Source organism: Brachyhypopomus gauderio, chromosome 9 (genome assembly GCF_052324685.1).
Source record: "Brachyhypopomus gauderio isolate BG-103 chromosome 9, BGAUD_0.2, whole genome shotgun sequence".
In the NCBI taxonomy this organism is placed as follows: domain Eukaryota; kingdom Metazoa; phylum Chordata; class Actinopteri; order Gymnotiformes; family Hypopomidae; genus Brachyhypopomus; species Brachyhypopomus gauderio.
The window spans coordinates 2,097,336-2,121,243 of NC_135219.1; the positions used below are offsets into that span (position 1 = coordinate 2,097,336).

At 52.4% G+C, this 23,908-nt stretch overlaps 1 protein-coding gene across 2 annotated transcripts in view; it reads right to left on the minus strand.

Moving 5' to 3' along the window:
- Window positions 1-23,908, minus strand: part of mdn1 (midasin AAA ATPase 1) — a 48,406-nt gene that overhangs the window by 8,581 nt on the left and 15,917 nt on the right. For both annotated transcript variants that reach the window (XM_077016418.1, XM_077016419.1), the window contains 46 exons: window positions 23,650-23,847; window positions 23,312-23,520; window positions 22,783-22,905; window positions 19,728-19,925; window positions 19,503-19,610; window positions 19,205-19,393; window positions 19,016-19,105; window positions 18,598-18,861; window positions 17,867-18,131; window positions 17,432-17,591; window positions 16,946-17,062; window positions 16,638-16,846; window positions 16,169-16,317; window positions 15,577-15,776; window positions 15,212-15,450; window positions 14,766-14,879; window positions 14,105-14,234; window positions 13,883-13,989; window positions 13,555-13,688; window positions 13,168-13,328; window positions 12,874-12,994; window positions 12,286-12,502; window positions 11,838-12,081; window positions 11,484-11,610; window positions 11,155-11,319; window positions 10,860-11,074; window positions 10,345-10,732; window positions 10,068-10,180; window positions 9,115-9,790; window positions 8,819-8,980; window positions 8,287-8,572; window positions 7,961-8,199; window positions 7,774-7,869; window positions 7,579-7,673; window positions 7,288-7,412; window positions 6,949-7,101; window positions 6,685-6,794; window positions 6,475-6,548; window positions 6,181-6,364; window positions 5,878-6,025; window positions 5,388-5,534; window positions 4,992-5,118; window positions 4,651-4,756; window positions 3,989-4,104; window positions 3,301-3,717; window positions 2,908-3,131 (listed from right to left, as the gene is read on the minus strand). In XM_077016418.1, coding sequence (XP_076872533.1) covers window positions 2,908-3,131; window positions 3,301-3,717; window positions 3,989-4,104; window positions 4,651-4,756; window positions 4,992-5,118; window positions 5,388-5,534; window positions 5,878-6,025; window positions 6,181-6,364; window positions 6,475-6,548; window positions 6,685-6,794; window positions 6,949-7,101; window positions 7,288-7,412; window positions 7,579-7,673; window positions 7,774-7,869; window positions 7,961-8,199; window positions 8,287-8,572; window positions 8,819-8,980; window positions 9,115-9,790; window positions 10,068-10,180; window positions 10,345-10,732; window positions 10,860-11,074; window positions 11,155-11,319; window positions 11,484-11,610; window positions 11,838-12,081; window positions 12,286-12,502; window positions 12,874-12,994; window positions 13,168-13,328; window positions 13,555-13,688; window positions 13,883-13,989; window positions 14,105-14,234; window positions 14,766-14,879; window positions 15,212-15,450; window positions 15,577-15,776; window positions 16,169-16,317; window positions 16,638-16,846; window positions 16,946-17,062; window positions 17,432-17,591; window positions 17,867-18,131; window positions 18,598-18,861; window positions 19,016-19,105; window positions 19,205-19,393; window positions 19,503-19,610; window positions 19,728-19,925; window positions 22,783-22,905; window positions 23,312-23,520; window positions 23,650-23,847 — 8,439 coding nt within the window. The remainder of the gene's footprint in view (window positions 1-2,907; window positions 3,132-3,300; window positions 3,718-3,988; window positions 4,105-4,650; window positions 4,757-4,991; window positions 5,119-5,387; window positions 5,535-5,877; window positions 6,026-6,180; window positions 6,365-6,474; window positions 6,549-6,684; window positions 6,795-6,948; window positions 7,102-7,287; window positions 7,413-7,578; window positions 7,674-7,773; window positions 7,870-7,960; window positions 8,200-8,286; window positions 8,573-8,818; window positions 8,981-9,114; window positions 9,791-10,067; window positions 10,181-10,344; window positions 10,733-10,859; window positions 11,075-11,154; window positions 11,320-11,483; window positions 11,611-11,837; window positions 12,082-12,285; window positions 12,503-12,873; window positions 12,995-13,167; window positions 13,329-13,554; window positions 13,689-13,882; window positions 13,990-14,104; window positions 14,235-14,765; window positions 14,880-15,211; window positions 15,451-15,576; window positions 15,777-16,168; window positions 16,318-16,637; window positions 16,847-16,945; window positions 17,063-17,431; window positions 17,592-17,866; window positions 18,132-18,597; window positions 18,862-19,015; window positions 19,106-19,204; window positions 19,394-19,502; window positions 19,611-19,727; window positions 19,926-22,782; window positions 22,906-23,311; window positions 23,521-23,649; window positions 23,848-23,908) is intronic.

A 23,908-nucleotide genomic window follows, 5' to 3' on the forward strand; every position in this document is an offset into this window, starting at 1 on the left:
GCTAACAACATATCATCAGTTTTAATTCTTCTAGATCTTTCTGCAGCCTTTGACACTGTCAACCACAACATCCTCCTCTCTGTTCTTTCTAGCCTTGGTGTGGCTCTGCTTGGAAATTGTTCCAGTCATATCTTGAAGACTGTTCCTATCAGGTAACATGGAAAGGATCTACATCCAATCCATGTAAACTTTCCACTGGAGTCCCCCAAGGCTCAGTCCTAGGCCCTCTTTTCTTCTTTTTATATACTCATTCCCTTGGTGACATTATATTGTCTCATGGTTTCTCTTATTGCTATGCTGATGACAGGTTTCTAGGCGTATCTCGGCATGCTTGGCAGATATTGCTTCATGGATAACTGCTCACCACTTGAAGCTCAACCCTAGCAAAACTGAGCTTCTGTACATTCCAGGAACTCCAAACCCACACAACGACCTCACAGTTTCCTTTGAGAACACCTTGTTAACACCATCAGAAACTGCTCGAAGCCTGGGTGTAACATTGGACAACGAGTTGTCCTCCGCAACACGTTTCAAAACTGACCAGATCCTGCAGATTTCTCCTCTGCAACATATGGAGAATACAACCCTTCCTTTCTCAGGAAGCTACTGAAGTGCTTGTGCAGTCTCTAGTAATCTCTAAGCTGGAGACTTGCAGGTCTTCCTCTACGGGTCATCAGACCTCTACAACTAATTCAGAATGCTGCAGCACAACTGGTCTTCAATCTCTAAGTTCAAGTTCTCACATGTGACTCCTCTGCTACGCTCTCTTCACTGGCTCCCAGTAATGGCACGCATCAGATATAAAACATTGATATTTGCTTACAAAGCCAAAAATGCACTGGCCTCTCCCTACATGATGTCCATGGTAAAATGCCGATCCGTACAGCGAACACTCAGAATCTCAAGTTTGGCTTGACTCGAAACTCCATGCTTAAAGTTTCTTGGAAGACAAAGCTCCAGACTATTCTTTGTCCTGGCTCCAAGATGGTGGAACAATCTTCCATTAGCTGCTAGGACTGCAGAGTCTATTGCTATCTTCAAGCGTAGACTGAAGAATCACCTGTTTGTTGAGTTCTTACCAGAGCACTAACTCAGCTGATACCACTTGCCATTGTTCTTAAATTGTATGTCTGTCTATGGTTATTTGTGCTTCTTGGCAAACGTCTAACTTGCAAAACACTAGGTAATGACATTGACTCCTGTAGTTTAGTAGTAGTCTGACTCAATGGTATCTTGAATTCTGGCCTATCCTTACTATTACCTAGGATGAATTCTGTGATCAAATGCAAAGCACTTTGTAAGTCACTCTGGATAAGAGCGTCTGCTAAATGCCGTAAATGTAAATATCAGAACTGACCGATAACGCACCCAAAAATCAGTTAGCATGGGATTGGTAAGTTGACGAATTGTAGTAGCCAGATTTTTTGCCTTAATACACAAGTTAATTAATCGCTAAAAATATAAATAAATAAATATCTGGAATAAAACGGCAAATAAATGTTTCTGGAATAGAATTCTGGTTAAGCAGTTTCTATAAAGCGAGCATGTTAGCTAGGGGTGGGAATCGTTTACTATCTCACGATTCGATTTCGATTTTGGGGGCCACAATTCAATTCAAAAATCGATTTTCGATTCAAAAAACGATTTGATTTATAAAAATGTCTGCTTCAGTCTATAAAATCTGCATGATCTACTACAGTCTGCTTTGCAAGACAGAACGACAAATACAGAAAATTAAGTGTCTTTCACATTTAATTAACAAAAATTAAGTGCTTTGGTAAAATAAAATGGTTTTTGTTGTTACCAAAATTCTTGAGCTTCATTTTGCGAGCTGTCAGGGCTGGCTCGGATGCAGTTCCCCCAGCCGTCGCTAGGGGCACCAGAGACAGTCCCAGACTAAACCGACGTAACTGTACGTTCTCAGCCAGTCTCTGCTTTCTCTGTGATTGCTTATCGTTTAATGGTGTCTCGCCACCTCTCTCTGTTATGCTTTCTCTTTACTTATTCGAGTATCTTATACGTCGCTCCCTGACCCATCTCAAGTTTTCCCAATCCTGTATTTCTTCCTATCTGTTTTGCCTTTATTTTTGGGAAGGGTTTTATTTTGCTGCAGCGTTTTTTGCCAGTTACTTCTGCTGGTGTCTTGGTTTCGTTTTCGCGTTGCATTTATCCGCGCTGTTTTTTAGTTACTGTTGTTGTTTTGTTTCGTCCTCCCGTCTCACTACGGTTGAGTGTTATTTTTCACGCATTGTATTTTCCGCATTGGTTTTTTGTTTCTATTTACTCCGTGCCCTCACGGTTTTGCTTTCTATTCTCTTGCGCGTTGAGCCTTCTGTGTTGTTTTGTTTGTTCGTTCTGGGTCGCTGTGCGCGTTTTCCTCTCGCTAATACATTTGACGAGTGTCAAACGTCTTAATCTTGCGAGCCGGCACTTGGGTCCATCCTTCTCTATATTATTTCTCACCCTTCTCTATATTATTTCTCACTCTTCTCTATATCAACGCTCCCCTGCTCACCGCGTTACACAAGCCTTGCACACGAGCTACATTGTGTCCAGTTCGGTCTTCCCCGGCATTCGGTAAAAACCAAAATGAACCCATATTTTTGCCTTAAATGAAGACCGGACAGGTTGAATATCTCTTTCCTCCATGTGTTTTGAACCTTTTCCGCGCATGAGTGTGTCCCAGAACATGCTGCGTAAAGTCTCGCGTAATTTTGTAATTACGTACCGCGAGACTTCACCACGACTTAGAATCAATTTTGGGACATTTAAAATCGATTCTGAATCGTAGTAAATGAGAATCGATTTTTGATATATGAATCGATTTTTTGGCACACCTCTAATGTTAGCATTAGTATGCTGCTAAACTGGGCCCTCCATGTGGGAGGCAGGAGGGTGTTCTCTCACGTTCTGGTGTCTGTCCGAGGGACATCAGCTGAGTCCTCCAGGTGGTGAACTCGGAGACACAGGCGTCCACCTCCCCCCGGGCGGCGTGCAGACCCTGACCGAGTCCCGTGGCTGCGTGGGGCACGGGAGTCCCCTCAGGGGTGAAGAGCTGTTCCAGGGCTGCCGCGCGGCTGGTCAGTGCCCCCAGGCCGTAGATGCATTCGCCGCACTGCTCCACGTGACTCCTAGGAGAAGGGGTCGGGTGAAAACAACGTGGCGTTTAACGTCTGCCGTGTTCATTTGGTCTGCCGAGCGGGGTTTTGGGCCAGCTGACGCAGTTTCAGAGTTTCTGGGGGCTAAGAACACTCAAGCGCGTGGGCCCCACAAACAATGGCGCCCGGACGGCCGTCTCACCAGGTGTGGACGGCTCGGTCCTTGGCCTCCTGCTCCAGGGCGTTGAGTCTCTCCTTCAGCCGCTCGCTCTCGCCCAGCAGGGCCTGTGTCTTCTCCACGGCCTCCTGCCACCCGGCCTCTCCCCTTCGCATCAGGCTGGCGGGCGGCTGGAGGTGCGGAGGCAGGGGCGAGGGGTGGCTGAGCGTGGCCTCGCCCTGCCCGGCCTCACCCTCCCTAGGCTGGGACAGGCCGCCCGACGGCCCCTCCGGACAGCACTGCAGGACCCAGGAGACGTGGCGCAGGGCCACGCAGCACCGGTGGGCGGCGGACCGGGCCCGCGTCACCCAGCCGACCACGGGTTCCTGCGGGGGGAGGACACGGGACTCGTCCTCACCCGGACGGGACGCCTGCACATCCCGCACGTTCGCCAGACGCTTCCTGGCATTGCAAGAAAAAAGAAGGGAAAATGAAAGTGTCAGGAGTGGAGAGGTTAGTCGTTCTGTGACTGACACGTTTCCTCACTTAAGGTGTTGAACGTGTCCTTTAGAAGTAAATATAACTGTATAAGTAAGTTTTCGAATTTAGTCTTTTGTAAGAAAGTGGGTAACATCAAATATCAAAATAGCATCCCCAGGGTCACTCTGTGTGCAACCACGTGTGTGTGTGTGTGTGTGTGTGTGTGTGTGTGTGTGTGTGTGTGTGTGTGTACCTGAGCTGCACCCAGAGGTCCGTGAGCCTGGCGAGACGTCTCCGCTGGCGAAGCAGGAGCTTGAACAGGTGGGAGGAGAAACCACGGCAACGCTCCACACTGCCCAGTCCCAGCTCCTGCGGGACACAGTGGGACACAGTGTCACGTCAAAGCGGCAAGACCGCACGCTGCCACACACTCAGAACCAAACACTACCAACACAACAGTAGTGCGTCCTCTGAACAGGCCTTCTTTTAACTGAGCTTCACAGTCATTAGGGGACATTGTCCTCTAAGGGACAAAATAAAAAGATTTTTTACCTCCAAAATATTTTGCCTAAAAACCGTATTTTAGGCAAAATTTTGTCCCGTATGAACAAATACTTCTCAGAATAACAGAAATGACCTTCATTTGGGGTGGACTGAAACGTCTCAGAATAGTGTACACTTTCTCGGTCCATTGTTGCATGGCGTCCATCACCATAACCTGAAGAGATGTCCCTGGACCAGAGACACACTACCTCTGTTGTCTGGACTAGGTGAATATAACTTCATCTTTAATAAAGTGCCTTGAACTACAACGCTCCACAGATGTGGACATCGTGCATAAGAGAGTCTGGAGTCCACCCGGCCGGCAGTGAGAGTGTTGGAGATCTCGGAAGCTTCTGGGAAGAGGGCGCAAACCTTGGCAGCTGACTGCATAGCTGTCTGCAAGGCGTTTCGTCTGGCCCAGGAGCGGTAGAAGTACTTCTGACAGCCCTCCCACGCACTCGTCATCTCCGAGAACAGCCTGGCCAGGAGACACACACACACACACACACACACACACACACACACACACACACACACACACACACACACACACACACACACACACACACACACACACACACAGTCAATTCAACCCAATTCAGTTTGTTACCGAACCAGAGTTTTAGATTTCTGCTTCAAGAGTACATGCCACAGGATATTTGTGAGTGTGTGGTCTTTGTAGGGACAGTGAGACAGCGTGGAGGTGACCGTACGAGCTCTCGGAGCTGTCCGGCGTCCCGGCGGCCGACAGAGCCGTGGACATCTCCAGGGGCTGCAGACACAGCGGCTCCTGTGGGTCGGCCGTACGGGCCCATGTCAGACCTCTGCGGTACGACAGCCCTGGAAGAGATTACAGTCTGTTAACCTGGAAGAGCTGTTACAGTACCAGCAGAACACACACACACACACACACACACACACACTCACACACACACACACACACTCACACACTCACACACTCACACACTCACACACACACTCACACACTCACACACACACTCACACACACACTCACACACACACTCACACACACACTCACACACACACTCACACACACACTCACACACACACACACACACTCACACACACACACACACTCACACACACACCGATCTGTGCCAGCATCTTGAAGAGGTCAGCCAACGCGCGGCGCTTCTGCAGCAGTATGTGCTTGACCTCTGCCCTCTGCCGTTCCGGCTCCAGGGAGCGGTCCACGTTCAGGCCCTGGAGCGCCTGCACGTTGGTGATGATCTCCACTGGGGGGCGCCACACACACACACACACAACACAGTATTTCTCCATCTCATATATACTGAACAACTTTACACAACTTTACACAGACATCTTTCAACTACAGAGCACAATTTGTTATTTACATAACTTTATTTACTTTTACTTACAAACTGCATTATAGTTTTTGCTTGAATAAATTCTGTGGCTATGTACTGGTGGCTTTTATATAAATATCATAGAAATAGGAGGTTTTCCTCCAAGCTGCACTACTGCTAGTGAGCCCACAGGCACAGTGACACAGAACAGAAGTTCACTTCCAGGTCATCAGCGTGAGTCATTCATGTTCGTTTTTGTTTTTTTTTTAACCTGTGAACTGATCGAGGTCTTCCGTCAGCTCCGGAAGAGTAGCCTTCTTCACCAGCCGCACACACATCTTCCTCATCCTCCTCGTGAGGAAGGGCAGACGAGCCTGCAGTGATTCACCGCCAGACGTGCCGTCCTCCGCACCATCGCCCTGGAATAACGTGCAAAACCACCCCTGCCTTTTAGACCGCGAGATTTATACCCCAACAACAGAAAAACAAAAACACGTTAACTCCCGAGCCACAATCCTCAAGCTAGTTACAGATATAAAACAGCTGCCCTGAAAACTATAAAACAAGCCAACACCTGCAGATCCCTGCCCCGCCCTGGGAGGGCGCTACTGAGCGCCTGGTGGAGCCGGTGTAGCGGTGTAGCCTGCAGTTGGGGCTCTACACAGTCCAGGCTGCTGTTGGTACCCTGTTCCACCAGGCAGGGGGCACAAGGCTCAGCCAGGGCCATCTCGAACTTCCTGGTGAACCTGAACAGGGTCCTGCACATAAAACAAAACAAATAAAACAAACAAACAAAAACAAGTAATCAACATCCCAGGACTGCGCTCAGCACAGCCTCAACTCCAGTCATACTGTCAGTCACACTTGCCTGTGCGTTTTCTCCACAGACTGCTTAACAGACCAGAAACTGACATCATTCCACCTGGAGATCTTCACAAAGTCCTACAAGAAAAACGTGAGTTGGTGTGGGCATTACAACACGCATTAAAAGCCAGAATCCTATGAAGCCCTCGAGTGTGGACGCCGGGCATTCTGGTTATTTGAGTTCCGGAGGGTAGCAGAGCGCTGCTGGTCTTGCCTTCAGTTCTTTCTCGATGGGCGTCCTCAGCTGTGTGATCCTGGCCTGGACGCTCTCCGAGAACTGTGCGTAGTACTTGTGGAGATTCCACAGCAAACTGCACAGCAAGTCTGAGAGACGGACACACCACGACCCGAGTGAATAAAGAACCTTGAGAAAATAAAGCCAGGCCGCCTGACTAAACCCCCTGGCCCCATGACCCGCATAAATAAGGAGCTCTACGAGGGAGAGAGCTGAAAGCAGGAAGTGATGCGGGTCTCTCACCGTGCCCTTCCTGTTTGGGAGCCAATAGGAGGTGACAGTGGAAGGCGAGCAGCATGGCCAGGCGGGCGTGGAACTCCCCCAGGGTGGAGCCCTCCATGAAGGCCTGCAGAGTGGAGGAGACGGAGGAGAGAGACAACTCCTCCACACCGCCATCTGGTGGGCCCCAGAGGAAAGGCAGGAGGTGAGTGGGACACGGACACCGCAGCAGACAAACGTCACACGATCGTGGAACTGCGTATCACGTCTTCTGGGGAACGTGTCAAATATCTACAGCAATGAACACCTTACTGACTTAACAGGTGTCACTGTATGGACAAGTAGATGTTCAGAGCGTGTTACCGGGCGTGAAGTCCTTCCTCTTCTCCTGTAGATATCGCTCCACCAGCTGGTAGATGGAGAACCAGTGTTTGTTGGACTTCTCTGCATGTTGTTTCATAGCATTGTCCAAACTGCTGGACCAGCATCTGCAAAAGGACACCATCTCCCATCAGTCACGTTGTTCTGAAACAGCTCTCTGAACACGAGAAGCAAGCTGATCTGAAAACAGCAGGCGTAAAAGGACAGGACGGTCTCTTCACAGCCGTCTAGATATGCCGAGCTGATCTGAAGACTGTAGTTTTCAGCACTTACTTCAGCTCCAGTTTCCTCCATTGGATGATGAGTTGTGTGATGGGCTCCAGCTCGGCTCTCAGGGACACTGAACGACTGGCGTTGTTCTCCCAGTCCTGAGACACAGACGCAGTGTGAAGACATCACGTAACGCCCCCTCCTACGGCGCGGTTATCTTCAAACGCGGAGTCGCACGGTTAGCGCACGAGTGCTCACCTGGGCTTTGCTGAGCAGGATCTCCAGACCGTTGAGGAACTTGGCCAGAGGGCTGGACAGACTGAAGTTCAGGATCCTCTCGACGACCACGGTGATCTGGGAATGAGATCGGCGATAGATCAGCAACGGGTGTGGACACCTCGTTCCCTCCAGCGCGTTGAACGGACAACGGGCCGGCGCCTCTCACCTGCAGTAGCGCCGGATGTTCGGGCCAGTCGTCCAGGCGACGGCGGACGGCGCGGCCCAGCTGCTCCAGGGCGGGCAGGCCCAGGCGGGCCTGGCTGGTGTTGGGCTCCCGGTAGAAGTCGTAGGGCCCGTCGCCGCAGAGGATGAGGCCGGCCGGACCGCCACAGCCACGCACAGTGTTCTGGAGCAGAGTGCTGAGAAGAAGCTGAGAGCCAAGCAGCTGAGGATCGAGTTCACAGTCTGAGAGAGAGAGAGAGAGATTTACATAATGGAAATGCGTGATGGTAACCACGCCATGTGATCACTGCCATCTGCTGATCCTCTTACCTATGAGGTGATAGAAGCGAGCTATCAAGGGTGCAGTGATCTGATAGGATGTGACCAGAGCGCTGATGTGATCCTTGCTCTGATTGGTTGGCAGGCTGGGCCGGTACCAGAGTGAATGGGCGTAAGACACGCACAGTCTCTGATGGACTTGAATGACAGTGTTCTGGCAGTTTGCCAACAGGGAGCCGCCGCCGTCGCTAGACTCCGCCTCTCCATCGCAATCGTCATCATCCTCGATAATGATTGGCTGCTCCAGACTGGGTTCTGCGGTGATGTCAGAAAAGTCCTGAGACGGGAGATGAAACACGCAAAAGAAAAATCCCAAAATGAACGCAAAACACAAACAGAAAAACACTTTGTTTTCCGTTTTTCTTCAAACAGCAAAACACGAAATAAACACATGAAAAGGTCAAAGGGGCCGATTTACTAGCAAAAGAACAACGAAAAGAAAACTAGCAAGACGTCATGGCGCAGAAGCGCAGTACGAAGACACTCGACAGTCAGGAGGAAAACGAGGAGGTTGTGGCGCCACCTTGTGGTAGGTGGGGAAGGCGCGCCTGAAGTCGCGCTCCTCCTGCTGCTCCTCCGTCAGCCCACACCCGTGGAGGCGGGAGCGCGTGCGGTACAGGCTGGCCTCCCTCTGCTCCCGCTCACGCGCCCTCCTCTCCTGCTCGTCCCACTCGTTCACCAGAGCCTGCGTACGCGCACACACACACACACACACACACACACACACACACACACACACACACAGTCAAACGGACACTGTTTACGTAACGTAACGTAAAATAATTCATTTAAACGACGGTTTCGGCCCTGACGTCCCACCTGGCACACGTGTCGTAGGAGGCCACGTGACTCCGCCTCCAGCAGCCCGGCGCTCAGCACGTGGCAGCGTAGGCGTAGCAGGGCGGCCAGCAGCAGCGTGGCCGGCTGGGGCACCACCCGCACGGCCTCCACCGCCGGCACCGCCCTGGCCAGGCCCGCCAGCGCCTCTCCGCACGCCCGCGAGCACAGGAAGTCGGCGCGGGCCAGGTCGGAGGTCAGGGGCGGGGAGGAGGCGGGGCCGGCCAGCAGGGCGGCGAGGAGGCGGGGCACGGCGGCGGGCGGGGGCGGGGCCAGCGTGGAGGAGGCGCGGGAGGCGAGGAGGCGCATGCCGTGACGGAGCTGCAGGATGGCGCAGCGGAGGGGCACCACCACGTCCGGGTACAGCGGGTACTCCTCCGCCAGACGCTGGGCGAAGCGTTGCTGTGACGCCTGCCACACGGCCTCCTCTTTCAGCAGACCCTGGACGCTGGGCCGGGACTTGGGCCCGGACCCCTGCAGGGCCTTCAGCAGGTGCGAGAGCAGGTCGCCCACGGCGGCCGGCTGGCCGATGCTGCACAGGTAGTGCTGGAGCTCCTGGTAGAGGCGTCCGTACTGCGGGTCGGCCGGCCGGCACGCCTGCTTACGGCCCAGCTCACAGATCTGCTCACGGACCTGCTGCATGCGGATCCACAAGTACCTGCGCACACACACACACACACACACACACACACACACACAAATTAACGAAAGTTCTTTGCCAAAACGGAAACCCACATCAGAACGCACCAGACCGAAAACCAAAACCAAACATCAATAATCGAAAACCATTATTATTATTTTTTTTTTTTCAGTTTTTTTTTTTAACGTCATTTTGCTCTTTACGACACGGACGTTGGCGCGTGACCCACAGCCCGGGCTGCAACAGGCACACGCGTGTGCGTGAGACGAATGCGAGGACGTTATGGCCCCTTCACCTCACTCGAGGGTGCTGGAAGGCGTCGGTGGTACTGCTCTCCTCAAGCTCCACCCCCGTCAGCAGCTGAGAAGAGAGGCTCCGCCCTCTCCACTCATCCTGGAGCAAGGCAAGCTGGGGAAAGATGGGAGAAGGCGGAGCCAAATTGACTACAAATCCGTGAAATGCTGGATCAGTCCCCAGACGGGAGACGCTATTAGACACCAACATGACGATTGCAACAAAAATTCTCCGCAAACGAGTTGCATGTACGTGTGCGCAGGAAAAGCTTAGCTCACCTCTTCCTGTGCGTAGCCGAGTTTGTAGGCCCTCTTTACTGCCGGGTCAAAAATAGTTTGTGGGGCCCAGACCTGAATCTGCAACAGGCCCATGTTGACCCAGAAGACCCCAGAACGGGCCAGCTGAACGCCGTCCTGGGCCTGGTTGTGGGAGAACTGGGTCAGGCAGGTGGCCAGCGTGTCCAGGAACCCTTCCGGGAGCAGGTTTTCGGGCAGGCCTTCTCTGAGGGCGACCTGGACCTCCTGTGCCGCACCCACGGGGTCCTGACCGTCGATGAGAGCTTCGCAGGACTCGGCGTACGTCTCTTGCAGGCCCGGGGACAGAAGCTCGGACAGAGACTGCAGCTGCCTGCACAGAACCAGGCCCTGCAACCTGCGGTCCGTTAGCCTAGCGGGACAGAGAGTGGGGGCCATCACGAACACGCCGCAATGTCTGCGTCACACACAGAAAAGTGTGTGTGTGTGTGTGTGTGTGTGTGTGTGTGTGTGAGAGAGAGGGAGAGACAGAGCCTGACCTGTAGTCGGCGAGATCAGGCATGGCCATGTTGTCCCAGAGCACGGTGCTGAGGTCCTGAAGCTGCCCGATCCGCTCCCTCCACTCGCCCAAGGTCACGCGGGACGACGACAGGAAGGAGGAGCCCGATGGGTCCCAGTGCCCACCCACCTCACTGCCACTCAGGACTCCCAGAATGCACCGGGACCACACAGCATGGCTCAACATGCCCGGACCCTACAGCACACAAAAGGCATCACGTCTGGAACACACGCGTGTATATTTGCATGCACACTCACACTCACACACTCACACACCGTGTCGGAAGGTCCCAGCTGGGGTCGTGAACTCTTCTGCTCCTCCGGGCTGAGTGGAATCCACTTCAGCCAGCGCTCAGGGTCGGAGGTCACGCTACTGCTCCAGAGCGCAGCCAGAGTCTCGGACAGCAGCTCGCACCAAACTAGCGACAGCTCCTCTACAGGCTGGGAGGGAAATTACAGCAAAGTAATTCACACAAACCTCGGATCCTTCAACCAACAGGCCCAACTCACAAATACGTTGTTTACATACAGACGTTCAATGCATTACACTGCCATAAAAGGAAAAGAGGGACAGTTTATGGGCGTGAACAATTTGGAGGCCACACCCGCTCTGTGCTGAGGAGGAACCACAGTGGCAACAGCTGCCGGATGTTCATGGGCGTGGACTGCACACAGAACCGCAGGTGATTGGACAGAGATCGGCGAAGCCCCGCCTCCGCATCCTTATGCCCCCTGAGAGACAGACAGCAGAGCAAAACTGGTGAGGGGTGGCGGTGTTTAGAAGCACTGAACAGCACGGTCCTAAAGTCCGCCTTACGGACAAACAGCGAAAGTTTATTCAAGCACATTCAAGTTTATACAGCGCCTTAAGTAACCCAAGATGAACATTTAACCGTCAAACTACTGGTTAATCTAAAACTCAAAACGGATAGACCGATCTTATGAGGACGTCTTCATACCTTTGCATCACAGACAGGTGTAGCAAGTCAACGGTCACTTTCATCTGGTTGAGAACGGCCAGTTCCTCTAGTGCCGGCCAGAGCTGAGCCCTGCGAGCCAGCTGCAGTAGCACCTCCCGGCCTGGGGTGGCGCCCTCTCCCACCGCCTCCTCGTCCACGGACTCGGAGAGCGAGTCCAGCAGGCCACAGCTGACCATGTGAGCCTGTTGCTGGTCCACACGGGCATGCAGTCTCTCCAGAACACCTGGAGAGTCCATGCGGTTAGGAACAGGATACCGCTAGCAGCGACTAGATACACGCGTACAACAATCACTATTTTGATTAACAAATAATTATTAATAGCCAAGAATCATTCTTCATGTACAAAACCATGATCTGAATCATCTGACTGAGCTGAATCGTCTGGCTGAACTGAATCGTCTGGCTGAACTGAATCGTCTGGCTTTACCAGCGTTCTGCGGCTCCAGCAGGAGGTTGGCTTGCAGCACCAGGCCCCAGCCTTCCAGTAAAGCCTCCTTAGAGTCTATCCCCATGGCAACAGCCCGGAGGCGGGCAACCTCCTGCTTCCATAGTGACGGCATGGAGCTGTCCAGGCGCAGGTCCTTGACATCCAGCACTTTGCTCAGAACTCGGAGGTGGGCAGCACATTCGGCCACGGCCTCCACCTACAGAGGGAGGGGGCGGAGCAAACACAATGAGCGTTAGCAGACTCTGCTGGTGCTGTACCTGTGCAGGTCTGTGACGTAACACGCTGTACCTGTGCAGGTGTGTGACGTAACGCGCTGTACCTGTGCAGGTGTGTGACGTAACGCGCTGTACCTGTGCAGGTGTGTGACGTAACGCGCTGTACCTGTGCAGGTGTGTGACGTAACGCGCTGTACTTGTGCAGGTGTGTGACGTAACGCGCTGTACTTGTGCAGGTGTGTGACGTAACTCGCTGTACCTGTGCAGGTGTGTGACGTAACGCGCTGTACCTGTACAGGTGTGTGACGTAACGCGCTGTACCTGTACAGGTGCGTGACGTAACGCGCTGTACCTTGAAGGGTAAGGGCTTCCCCAGGGTCTTCTGAATGCTCTTCAGGGCGGAGGCCACGGACACAGAGCTGGAGAGGGTGTTCTGGATGGCGGTGGAAATGGTGTGGAGCTCCTGCTGCCCCCTGATACACACACACACACACACACACACACACACACACACACACACACACACACACACACACCCCAAAATGCACCTACAGTAAACAATAAATTTTACCCAAAGCAAACATTGCTTCGAAGCACATGAAATGGTGCCTCACGGCTCCACCAGAGGGCGACCCTGAGCACTCACTCGTAGTCGCCGTCTCCCAGGAGCAGCTGAGGCAGACGCAGCACCAGGTTCTTGTGCACCCACTGCCAGTGAAGCGAGAGCACGCACACGCCACGTGCGTCCGCTGCCAGCGAGCCGCACACGTGCCAGAAGCGGTCACGCCACTGCAGCAGCTGAAGGATCTGCACACAGGGGGAGGGGTCAGAGTGGGAGGGGCCAGAGTGGGAGGGGCCAGAGTGGGAGGGGCCAGTCAGATCGCATGGGGAAATGGGCGGGGCCAATAAAGCACCGACTTCACTCGCGTACTTCACGTTTGAATAATCACACCTCAACTCCGCACGCACTTTACACTTGGCGAAGCAGGTTTTACACGTTTACTTTACACTTTACACACAAGGGGCCACACACCTCGAACATGAGGTGGTCGGAGATGTTGGGCTGGTCGGACTGCACCGCCTGCAGCACGAAGGAGTCCCACAGGTCGAAGAAGGCACGCAGGTGCACGAGGACGGGGTGCGGCAGGTGGCCGATGTCCACTGTCCCTGCGGGACGCGGAGCGAGACGGGACACGCAGTTGAGGCGGGAAAAGCAGCGGGGTACCAAACGTTTAACTGATTAGGTGATGACGTTAGAACACTGTTCTTTTTTTATCTTATAATATTAAAACACCTTTTAAAAATGGTATTTTACAACGAGCACAAGGGGTGACTATATAGGTGTGTGTGTGTGTGTTTACCCTTAGAGAAGGCAGTGGCGAGTCTCAGGGCGCTGTTGTTGGGTGATGCGTTTCCTGTACTGCTGCCTATAGCTGCCCTCTCCTCTCGGTCCATCAATATTATGATCCTGAAAGGAACGCAGACAGATGATTAGTTCCCTGCCCTTTACTTCTCTATGGAATTTAGAAGCCGTTGCAGCACTGCAGGGCCACACACACACACACACACACACACACACACACCTGTTGGCAACAGCATACAGGGCCTCCATGAACTCCAAACATCGCTCCTCGTCCTCAAAGTTGCAGGTGTTGGCCAAGATGTCCAGATACTGTTTATTCCAGCGCATGTCCACCAGGATCCTGTAGTCATCTGGAGCAGGAGAAAACCTCCCGTTACCCAACACGCCCGTTACGCTGCCAATACCAGGCATTTTATTACACAGCTACAACGGCCTTGGCTTCAGATCACTGTGTGTACACGTTTATGTATTTGTGTGAGGGAATGTGTGCGTGTGTGTGAACACGCTTGTGTAAACCTGTGTACTTCAGTGTGTACTTCAGGGTGTGTGCGTCTATTTAAAACACATATTTGCGTGTCTATGAGCATATTTGTTCATGTGTGAGTGTGTGTGTGCTCATCTGTGCTGTAAGTGTTCAGTCAGGTATTTGCCCATGTGTCTATGAGCGTGTGTGTGTATGTGTGAGCGTGTATGTGTGTGTGTGTGTGTGTGTGTATATGTGTGAGTGGGTGTGTGTGTGTGTGTGTGTGCGTGCGCTCACCTGTACTGTGAGGCTGTAGGTGTTCAGTCAGGTATTTGCCCATGTGTCTATGAGCGTGTGTGTGTATGTGTGAGCGGGTGTGTGTGTGTGTGTGTGTGTGTGTGTGTGTGTGTGTGCTCACCTGTACTGTGAGGCTGTAGGTGTTCAGTCAGGTATTTGCCCTTGCTGATCAGCTTGCTGGTGAACACGGCTTTGAGAGCCTTGCTTCCTGCCTCCAGCTGCATCAGTGCGCCGTCTGCAAACACACGGCACTCAGCTCACCACGGCAACGGCCTGGGATAGCGACCGCGGCAGCCGCCACAGACCGGCTCTCAAAAACATCAGGGGGTTGGTACTGAACATACACAAACTACAGTTCCCAGCATTTCAGAGCATCGCCCTTTTTAAACCAGGACAGTTCATGATAATGGGCTTTGTAGTCCACACAGCGTCACTGTGGTTTTGTAGTCCACACAGCCACAGCGTCACTGCGGTTTTGTAGTCCACTCAGCCACAGCGTCACTGTGGTCCACTCAGCCACAGCGTCACTGCGGTTAGCGTTCATGCTGGGGGGCGTCGCTGGCCTACCTGGTGTGTGTTTGTAGCTCTTGGCGAGGTGGGACAGCCAGCTTGTGCGGAGGACCCAGTCGCTGTGAGACGCTCTCTCCGTCAGGATGCGCACGGCCGTGGGGAGGAGCCTCTGGGCATCACTCAGCCCGCCCTCAGCTCCTCCCCCTGCCCCGCCTCCCCCAGTAAACTGGAGACCTTCCAGGGCTGCTCCGCTCTGCATCGCCCTCTGCAGGTCAGTCAGGCTCAGTGGACGACTCCTGTGTACACACACACACACACACACACACACACAAAAGGTAAAGAAAAGTGCTTCATATCGTCATGATCCTCAAACATGTGGTTAAGCAGTATGGAGTGAGTGTGCGATGCGTGTGACCTCTGACCTCTGGCCATGCAGGCTCAGTGTGTTGAGACAGTAGAGGAGGACCTGGCCGTCCCTCTGGACGCTGGAGAAGCAGGAGTCCTCCGTGGACTGCAGGGCGGAGGGTACGTGATCGGGCCAGACGCCCGCACACAGCAGCCTGCTGCCCCACTCCTCCGAGTCCAACACGGCTAGCTGCCGCTCCAGCACGTCCTGGGCCAGCTGGGAGGAAGGGGGGATGAAAAAGAGAGAGAAAAAGATAGGGGAAGAGTGAGTGAGAGAGAGAGAGAAAGAGTGAGAGAGAGAGGGAGAGAGAGAGAGAGAGAGTGCGAGAGAGAGAGAGAGAGAAAGAGAGAGAAAGATAGTGGAAGAGTGAGAGAGAGCGAGAGAGAGAGAGAGAGAGAGAGAGAGAGAGAGAGAGAGAGAGAAAGATAGGGGAAGAGCGAGAGAGAGAGAGAGATGGGGGAGAGACAGACTTTTGGCAAACAAATTGTGTCCACGTGCGTGAGCGTTTGTGCGCGTGTCCACGTGCGGGAGCGTTTGTGGGCGTGTCCACGTGCGGGAGCGTTTGTGCGTTTGTGGGCGTGTCCACGTGCGTGAGTGTACGTCCACACCTGCTGGTTGGCGGTGGTGCGCTGGCTGAGTGCATAGGCCTCTCCGCAGGCCTGCAGCAGAGCGCTGGGCAGGTCGACGCCCCGCTGCAGCTGAGCCGAGAGCAGCGTGGCCGCGTGCAGCAGCGACGACACCGACGAGGCCGGAGAGTCTGGGGAGCGAGAACGCACGCGGTCACGTTAAAGGACGAGCCCTCGTTTAAACACGCCCCGCTAGCCGTCAGTTCGAAAGAGCAGGCGAGACGTCTCGCAATGCAACTCTCTCACATGACGGGACTTTGAAGTGCTCCCCAAATTTCAAATACCGGGACTGGCAGGTAGACATACAATATCACTTACAATATCACAATATCACAGTGTTTTCAGCAATTATCACTGCTGAAAACACGTAAGGACAGACTGGGAATGACCCCTCCCATCCAAACACCCTTACCCCATCCAAACACCCTTACCCCACCCAAACGATACCCACCCCAGATGGCCGCCTTGATCTCCGAGTGAACGGACATCAGTATGTCGCACACACAGTCTCCGGTCACTCCTAGAGTGTGCAAGACCGTCTTGAGGTCCAGCGAGTCCCAGCACGCTCCCTCGTTCTCGCCCGGGACGTACACCTCCACCCCGCGGTTCCTCATGGCTCGGGAGATCTCGCCGTGGGCGGGGTCCATGGTGAGGAACAGCCTGGAGACGTGGGGGGAGGAAATATGACCACATTCTTCTTGTCTTTCAATTAAATGTAATTTTATTTAGCTCCAGTTTTAGGGGGGGAGGGGGGCGCACCTGAAGTTTGGGTGTGGGGTGATGCTCGGGGTCGTGCCATCGATGACCCCCCGCTCGTTAAGGGTCAAAGATCCACCTGGCTCCAGCAAAGCGTTCAACCGATCGAGCACGGATGGGCTGTGTACACACACACACACACACACACGTCACAGAAGTGACTGATTTGCAAACATATCAGAAACACAGTTTAAGTATTCCTATGAAATCTAGCTACACAGGAAGCTCCTGTTGGTCTCTCCCAAACAGTAGGGTGCGCTATAACAACTTTACTGAGCAGAATTTGGTTACGCTTACAGAAATTGTCAAAAGTGTATATGATGTAAAAAAATAAAATAAAAAATAAAAAAAAGATGTTTAATGCAGAATTCATTTCACAGGCCATGAAATCAAACACAGGAGTGTTTAAGTCACGGATTAATGTCAATATTCCGGCGGAGCCCCTCAGGCGATAGTGCCCATCAGGCGTCAGCGTGACCCCTTCCTAACCTGCAGAAGTTGACGTTGTCCATGAGCAGCCAATCCCCAGCCTGCAGGGCCTGGACGAGGGTGCCGTCCAGCCACTCAAAGCCGCCGTGGCTCCAGCCGTCCTCCATCTGCGCCAGACGCTCCTTCAACAGTGTGAAGTCCATCTGGAGCTTCGACATGTCTGCACCAGGACGCAAGAGCGAGAGGAAGACAACGAGAACAACACCAGACTCAGGAGTTGGGCAGACTGAGAAGACTGACAACAGAAGACTACGGAAATGGTCAACCAATCAGATTATTTATTAACATTACAAATAACCAACGAACACCAACTGTGGACAGTTGGAACATTCTGTCGCCCTGCCCCACCTCCAGGGTCGCCCCTGCCTAACCTCCGGGGTCGCCCCCTGCCCCACCTCCGGGGTCACCCCTGCCTGACCTCCGGGGTCGCCGTACCTGTGAAGACCTTGAGTTTGGTGTTGAGCTTGTGCAGCAGCACTATGATGACCTCCAGCTTGTTCAGGGCCTCGAAGGTGACGGTGCCGTCCGTGGTGTCCAGGCCCTCCTCGCGTAGCCAGCAGCGGAACGTGCTCCAGGTGCTCAGCAGGAACTCTGTGTCCTGCACCGCCCCGTCCAGCGACATCAGGCCCCGCCGCGTTACCATGGCCACCACGTAGTCCATGCTCTCCAGCACCTGCTGCCACGGCCGGATGATGTCCACCTGCGGGAAAAAGGGGCGGGGCGAGGGGCGGGGTTAACAGGCAGACCTGCCAATAGCTTAAGGTCTCAGACCACAAGCTCTTTTTTCATTGTTAAACAACGTACACTGAGAATAATCAATATGTATGAATTTAGCTCCGATTTCTAGTAAACCCAGAAAGGGTGTCACTACATTGAGGGTTGTATTAGGCTTGGAATCTTCTGGAATACTAGAACATGACCTGAATATTCTGTACAAGCTTTACTTGCTATTGGAAACTAAAACTAAGCTCAAACCAGCTGATCATTCTCCAGTACATTGGCAGTCAGTTTTAGAATGTTCCGGAAAAGGTCCCTCAACCAGATGAGCAAGTTCAGAGCATTCAAGTCTCCTTGCAGACGGCTCTGCACTTTGGGTTTGCTGCAGTTCCTCAGAGAAGTTTCTCAAATGGAGCTTCTCCTTCGTCCTAACACACTTTGGCCCTCACCTGTTCAAAGCCGCCCAGCAGTTCCGTGGTGTCCATGGCGCTGTTCATGGCCATCACCCGGAGCCGGTGGCCCGTCAGCAGGGCTAGCAGATGCACCAGGCTGCTCTTCCCACTGGTGCTGGGGCCCACCAAAACAGCCATCCAGCCCATCTTCACACACTTCATCAGGGACTCCAGCGGCCGCAGGGCCTGGTGGGTGATGGAGAGCGGGGGGTCCAGGCCGACCGGCGCCCCGCCACTGCGTTGGAGCACGGAGGAGCCCACCTACAGGAAGGGGGTGGGAACCGAAAAAGAGGAGTTAGATTGACACACAAGCACGAGCCAATCAAAAGCAGAAAGTCATTGCAACGGTCGTCAAAATGCGACCACCCCGCTCATCCCACTTTCATCCTTCGCAGATCAGGAGCACTTGACTGACCTGTAGGTTGAGCGGAGTAATGTGGAACTGTCTGGAGCCCAGATAGGGCTCAAAGTCCTCAGCAAATACCTTTCTGAACACGGACAGCACCTGGAAAAATAAAATAAAATGGCAGATTCACAATCAAGCTACAGGTGCGCCCTGCTGAAAGTCTCCTGAGCTTGCAGAAGCGGGCCCAGATGCGGCTACCTGCGCCTTATCGGATTCTGTCCTCATCCGGTCTGCGTACACAAAGCCAACATGCTGGCCGGGGTTGAAGAAGGCAGGCGATTGGTCGGCCTGCATCAGCTGACACCAGCGGAAGAGGTCACGTAGGTTGAACTCCCACGCTCCTCCTTTCTGCCCCCATTTCCTCTCAACCGTCACCTCTTGCACAAGCTGGGAGGAGATACATCATCACCACAAGCTCTGAAGAAACACTTCTGGATGTTCAGGACGATCTTCTGGAGCACGATTACGGCATGGTTCTCGCCTGCCGTCATCTTACCCTGTTGCTGAACTGCACCATTTTGGAAACCATCGGCTCGCTGATGTTTGGGAAGATGGAGCTGCTGATGAACCGCATGTCTTCACTGGTCAGCTGGTCCACAAACACCTGCAAGGTGCAGATTAAACGCTGCCTGGTGACCAGTAGCAAAGAAGCCCAGCAGAGCGAATGCTCTTGTGGAGAAACCTTACGAACCCTAGGGTGTAACCCTAGGTGGACCCCTACCTGAGTGAATCTGTTGAGGAAGGACTTGGGCAGACCCTTGCGGCCACCCCCTTGCATGTAGGGGTTCTGGCAGCCGAAGATCTTCGTCTTCTCGTGCTGGACGTGGAAGCGCATGGTGAGCTCGGGGATGTAGATCTCCGCCCGGTGGTCGAAGCAGGCGTTCAGTCCCTCCAACACAGACTGGGAGGCCAGGTTCAGCTGGGAGAGAAGAGACAAACGCAGACCTTCTTGGAACTGCCGCTGGGCTTCATGACTCCTACTGCAGACCAAAACGCCACTCCTACACTTTTCACAGTGCTTCCAGATGTTTCGTGGTTAAACACAGCTATGGCTGCTTGCACAATTAGGCCCATTTTAAGTAAAAACCACCCAGACATTTATTGTGAGCAGTCTAATAGATTCTAAGGAGTCTACCCTAATATGACTTAGGAAACTGTTCAGAGTTGCACAATACCATATTAGGCTAGTTTGCTCTGTTCTCTGCCTTCTCATTCACTCATTCATTCATTCATTCCCAATGCCTTGGAAGGGGAGGTGGCACAGGTCTACTTCTATCTCCAGAGTGGCGTTTCACCCAACTCTCCTTTTCAGCTCTTTCAATTTCTTCCTTTGAGTTCCATGCTATCACTGTATCCTACCCCACTATTCGTCACATCATTGTGAGTTATCGCCCTCCAGGTTCCCTTGAGAACTTCATTGACGAACTTGATACCCTCCTTATTCAATACACCATTGAAGCAAACCCCCTCATTCTCCATAGAGACTTCAACCTTCCATCCGGCAAACTTAGCAGGCAACATTCTGGACCTGGTCTTTACACGAGCCACTGGAACATCGGAGATCATAGTCACCCCACTCCACCTGTCAGACCATCACCTTCTATCCTTTTCTTTCCCCCTCCCTGCCATTTCCACTCACACTTCCCCTGTACATTCTTCTTACTTTCACCCAAGTTTGCGCTCCATCAATCCCTCAACCCTTGCTGCCACTATTTTGTCCTCCCTTCCTCATCAGAATTGTCTGTCTTCTCTCACACTGGACACAATTACTGATACTTTCCTCTCTATGCTCTCTTCATCCATCAATCTTCTTCTCCGCTCTCTCCTCAGACAAGATACATCAACTTCTGACTTCTAGCAATCCTAATACATGCCCACTGGATCCAATTCCTTCCACTCTTTTCCAGAATATGTCAAGAGAACTCCTACCGTTCATCTCAGCAATCAATAACAACTCCATAGTTTCGGGTCATGTACCTACCGTGTTCAAGATGGCAAGGGTGGTACCAATCTTGAAAAAAGCAACACTTGACACCTCTGACATGGTAGCTGACATGACAACTACAGACTGGTATCTCTTCTTTCTTTTCCATCAAAAACTCTGGAGCGAGCAGTCTATGACTAATTATCTCTCTTCCTCACCCAGAACCAACTCCATGATGCGCACTCTACAGGCGCACTCTACAGAAACTGCCCTTAAAGCAGTGACCGAGAAGCTCCATGCTGTCAAGGCTAACAAGCTATCATCAGTTTTAATTCTTCTAGAACTTTCTGCAGCCTTTGACACGGTCAACCACAACATCCTCCTCTCTGTTCTTTCTAGCCTCGGTGTGGCTCTGCTTGGAAATGGTTCCAGTCCTATCTTAAGGACCGTTCCTATCAGGTAACATGGAGAGGATCTACATTCAATCCATGTAAACTTTCCACTGGAGTCCCCCAAGGCTCAGTCCTAGGCCCTCTTCTCTTTATATACTCGTTCCCTTGGTGACATTATTTTGTCTCATGGTTTCTCTTATCATTGCTATGCTGATGACACCCAGCTAATTCTTTCCTTCCCTCATTCTGACACCCAGGTTTCTAGGTGTATCTCGGCATGCTTGGCAGATATTGCTTCATGGATGACTGCTCACAACTTGAAGCTCAACCCTAGCAAAACTGAGCTTCTGTACATTCCAGGAACCCCAAACCCACACAACAACCTCACAGTTTCCTTTGAGAACACCTTGTTAACACCATCAGTAACTGCCCGAAGCCTGGGTGTAACGTTGGATAACGAGTTGTCCTTCTCAACATGTTTTGAACATGTTTCAAAACTGACCAGATCCTGCAGATTTCACCTCTGCAACATAAGGACAACATAAGAATACGACCCTTCCTTTCACAGGAAGCTACTCAAGTGCTTGTGCAGTCTCTAGTAATCTCTAAGCTGGACTACTGCAATTCCCTACTTGCAGGTCTTCCTCTACGGGTCATCAGACCTCTACAACTAATTCAGAATGCTGCAGCACGACTGGTCTTCAATTTCCCCAAGTTCTCACATGTGACTCCTCTACTATGCTCTCTTCACTGGCTTCCAGTAGCAGCACGCATCAGATATAAAACCTTGATGCTTGCTTACAAAGCCAAAAATGGACTAGCCCCTCCCTACATGATGTCCATGGTAAAAAGCCGATCTGTACAGCGAACACTCAGAACCTCAAGCTTGGCTCGACTCGAAACTCCATGCTTAAAGTCTCATGGAAGACAAAGCTCCAGACTATTCTCCATCCTGGCTCTAAGATGGTGGAATGATCTTCCATTAGCTGCTAGGACTGCAGAGTCTATTGCAATCTTCAAGCGTAGGCTGAAGACTCACCTGTTTGTTGAGTTCTTACCAGAGCACTAGCTCAGCTGATACCATTTGCCGTTGTTCTTAAATTGTATGTCTGTCTATGGTTATTTGTGCTTCTTGGCAAACGTCTAACATTGACTCCTGTAATTTTGTAGTTGTCTGACTCCATGGTATCTTGAATTCTGGCCTATCCGTACTATTACCTAGGATGAATTTGGTGATCAGATGCAAAGCACTTTGTAAGTCGCTCTGGATAAGAGTGTTTGCTAAATGCCGTAAATGTAGTTTCCCAGATCCAGATCATGACCTGGTAAAAAAGACGACTTTCACACTTTGATTGGCAATTTGCACTGCAATTACGCCCAGAACCACACTTCTAGCTCCAGAACATCAACCCGAGGTTAACCGTTCTATCAGAGGGGGAAGCTCACACATTCTCACTTACCTCGTCCAGCACAATCCAGTGACCAGCCTTCAGGGCAGCCAGCAGGGGGCCGTCCCGCCAGGCAAACTCGCCCCCTTTACCCCCCTCCACCGGAAGGTCCGTTCCGAATAGGTCAGTCACGTCCTGCACACAGATGGACATCAACACGGATCATGACACAAACGTATTTCTGCGACATCCGCGGGAAGCAGGAGAAACAGGAAGTTGAGGTACGAGTAACGGCACAATTCTTCAAATAAACATTGAAGTATTGAATGTATAATATTTCTAGAAATTGAGTTATTCATATACTGCAAGTACATTCGTGCTTTAATTGCAGTGAGCTCTGGGAGAGGTCAGTGCAGTGAGCTAGATCTTTAAAATCTCCCAGTTCAAATGTTCTAGATTTAATTGATTTACATATTAGCTTTATGTGTTTTAGTTATCACAACAACAACAACTACTACTACTACTACTGCTACTGCTACTGCTACTTCGACCAGGGCGTTACGTGCTTCTAGTTTTTAACCAAAGCCAGAGGGTTCCCTACGGTCTGCTCAGACAGGTTGATTCTGACGAGGTGGTTCCCGGAGGCCTTGGCCAGGGCGGCCACCAGGCTGGTCTTGCCCACACCGGGCGAGCCCTCCAGCAGAACGGGTCTCTGCAGCTTCAGCGCACGCAGGATCCGCATGGCGTTCATGGCGGTGGTGCCCGCGCCCAGGGCATAGTCCGACAGAGTGCGCCCCTCGCTCTCGGCACCTGCCATGCAAAACATCAGCGTGAACCACTGTATGCGTGTTCGTTAAACCAATTTTAATGCATCTCTGAAGCAGATATCTGGAGCAGATCTCTGGAGCAGATCTGTGCAGGGTGGGTCAGAGCCCTCACCAGCTATGATGTAGAACGGTTCGATGCCAAAAAAGTCGTCGCCCCAGCGTGGCTCTCTGAGCAGGCTGGTGTCGTAGACCCTCAGCGCCTCCCGCATTTTCTCGTCCAATGAGGTGACTTTGCGTAGCCCCGCCTCCAGGAATGCCAAGCACGCCCTCCGGGCCGCCGCCACGCTCTCCGCTGCAGACCCCGTCGTGCCTGAGAGGACACGGAAGTGAAAGGGTATCGCTGAAGGTCAACAAATGGGTCAACTCATTGC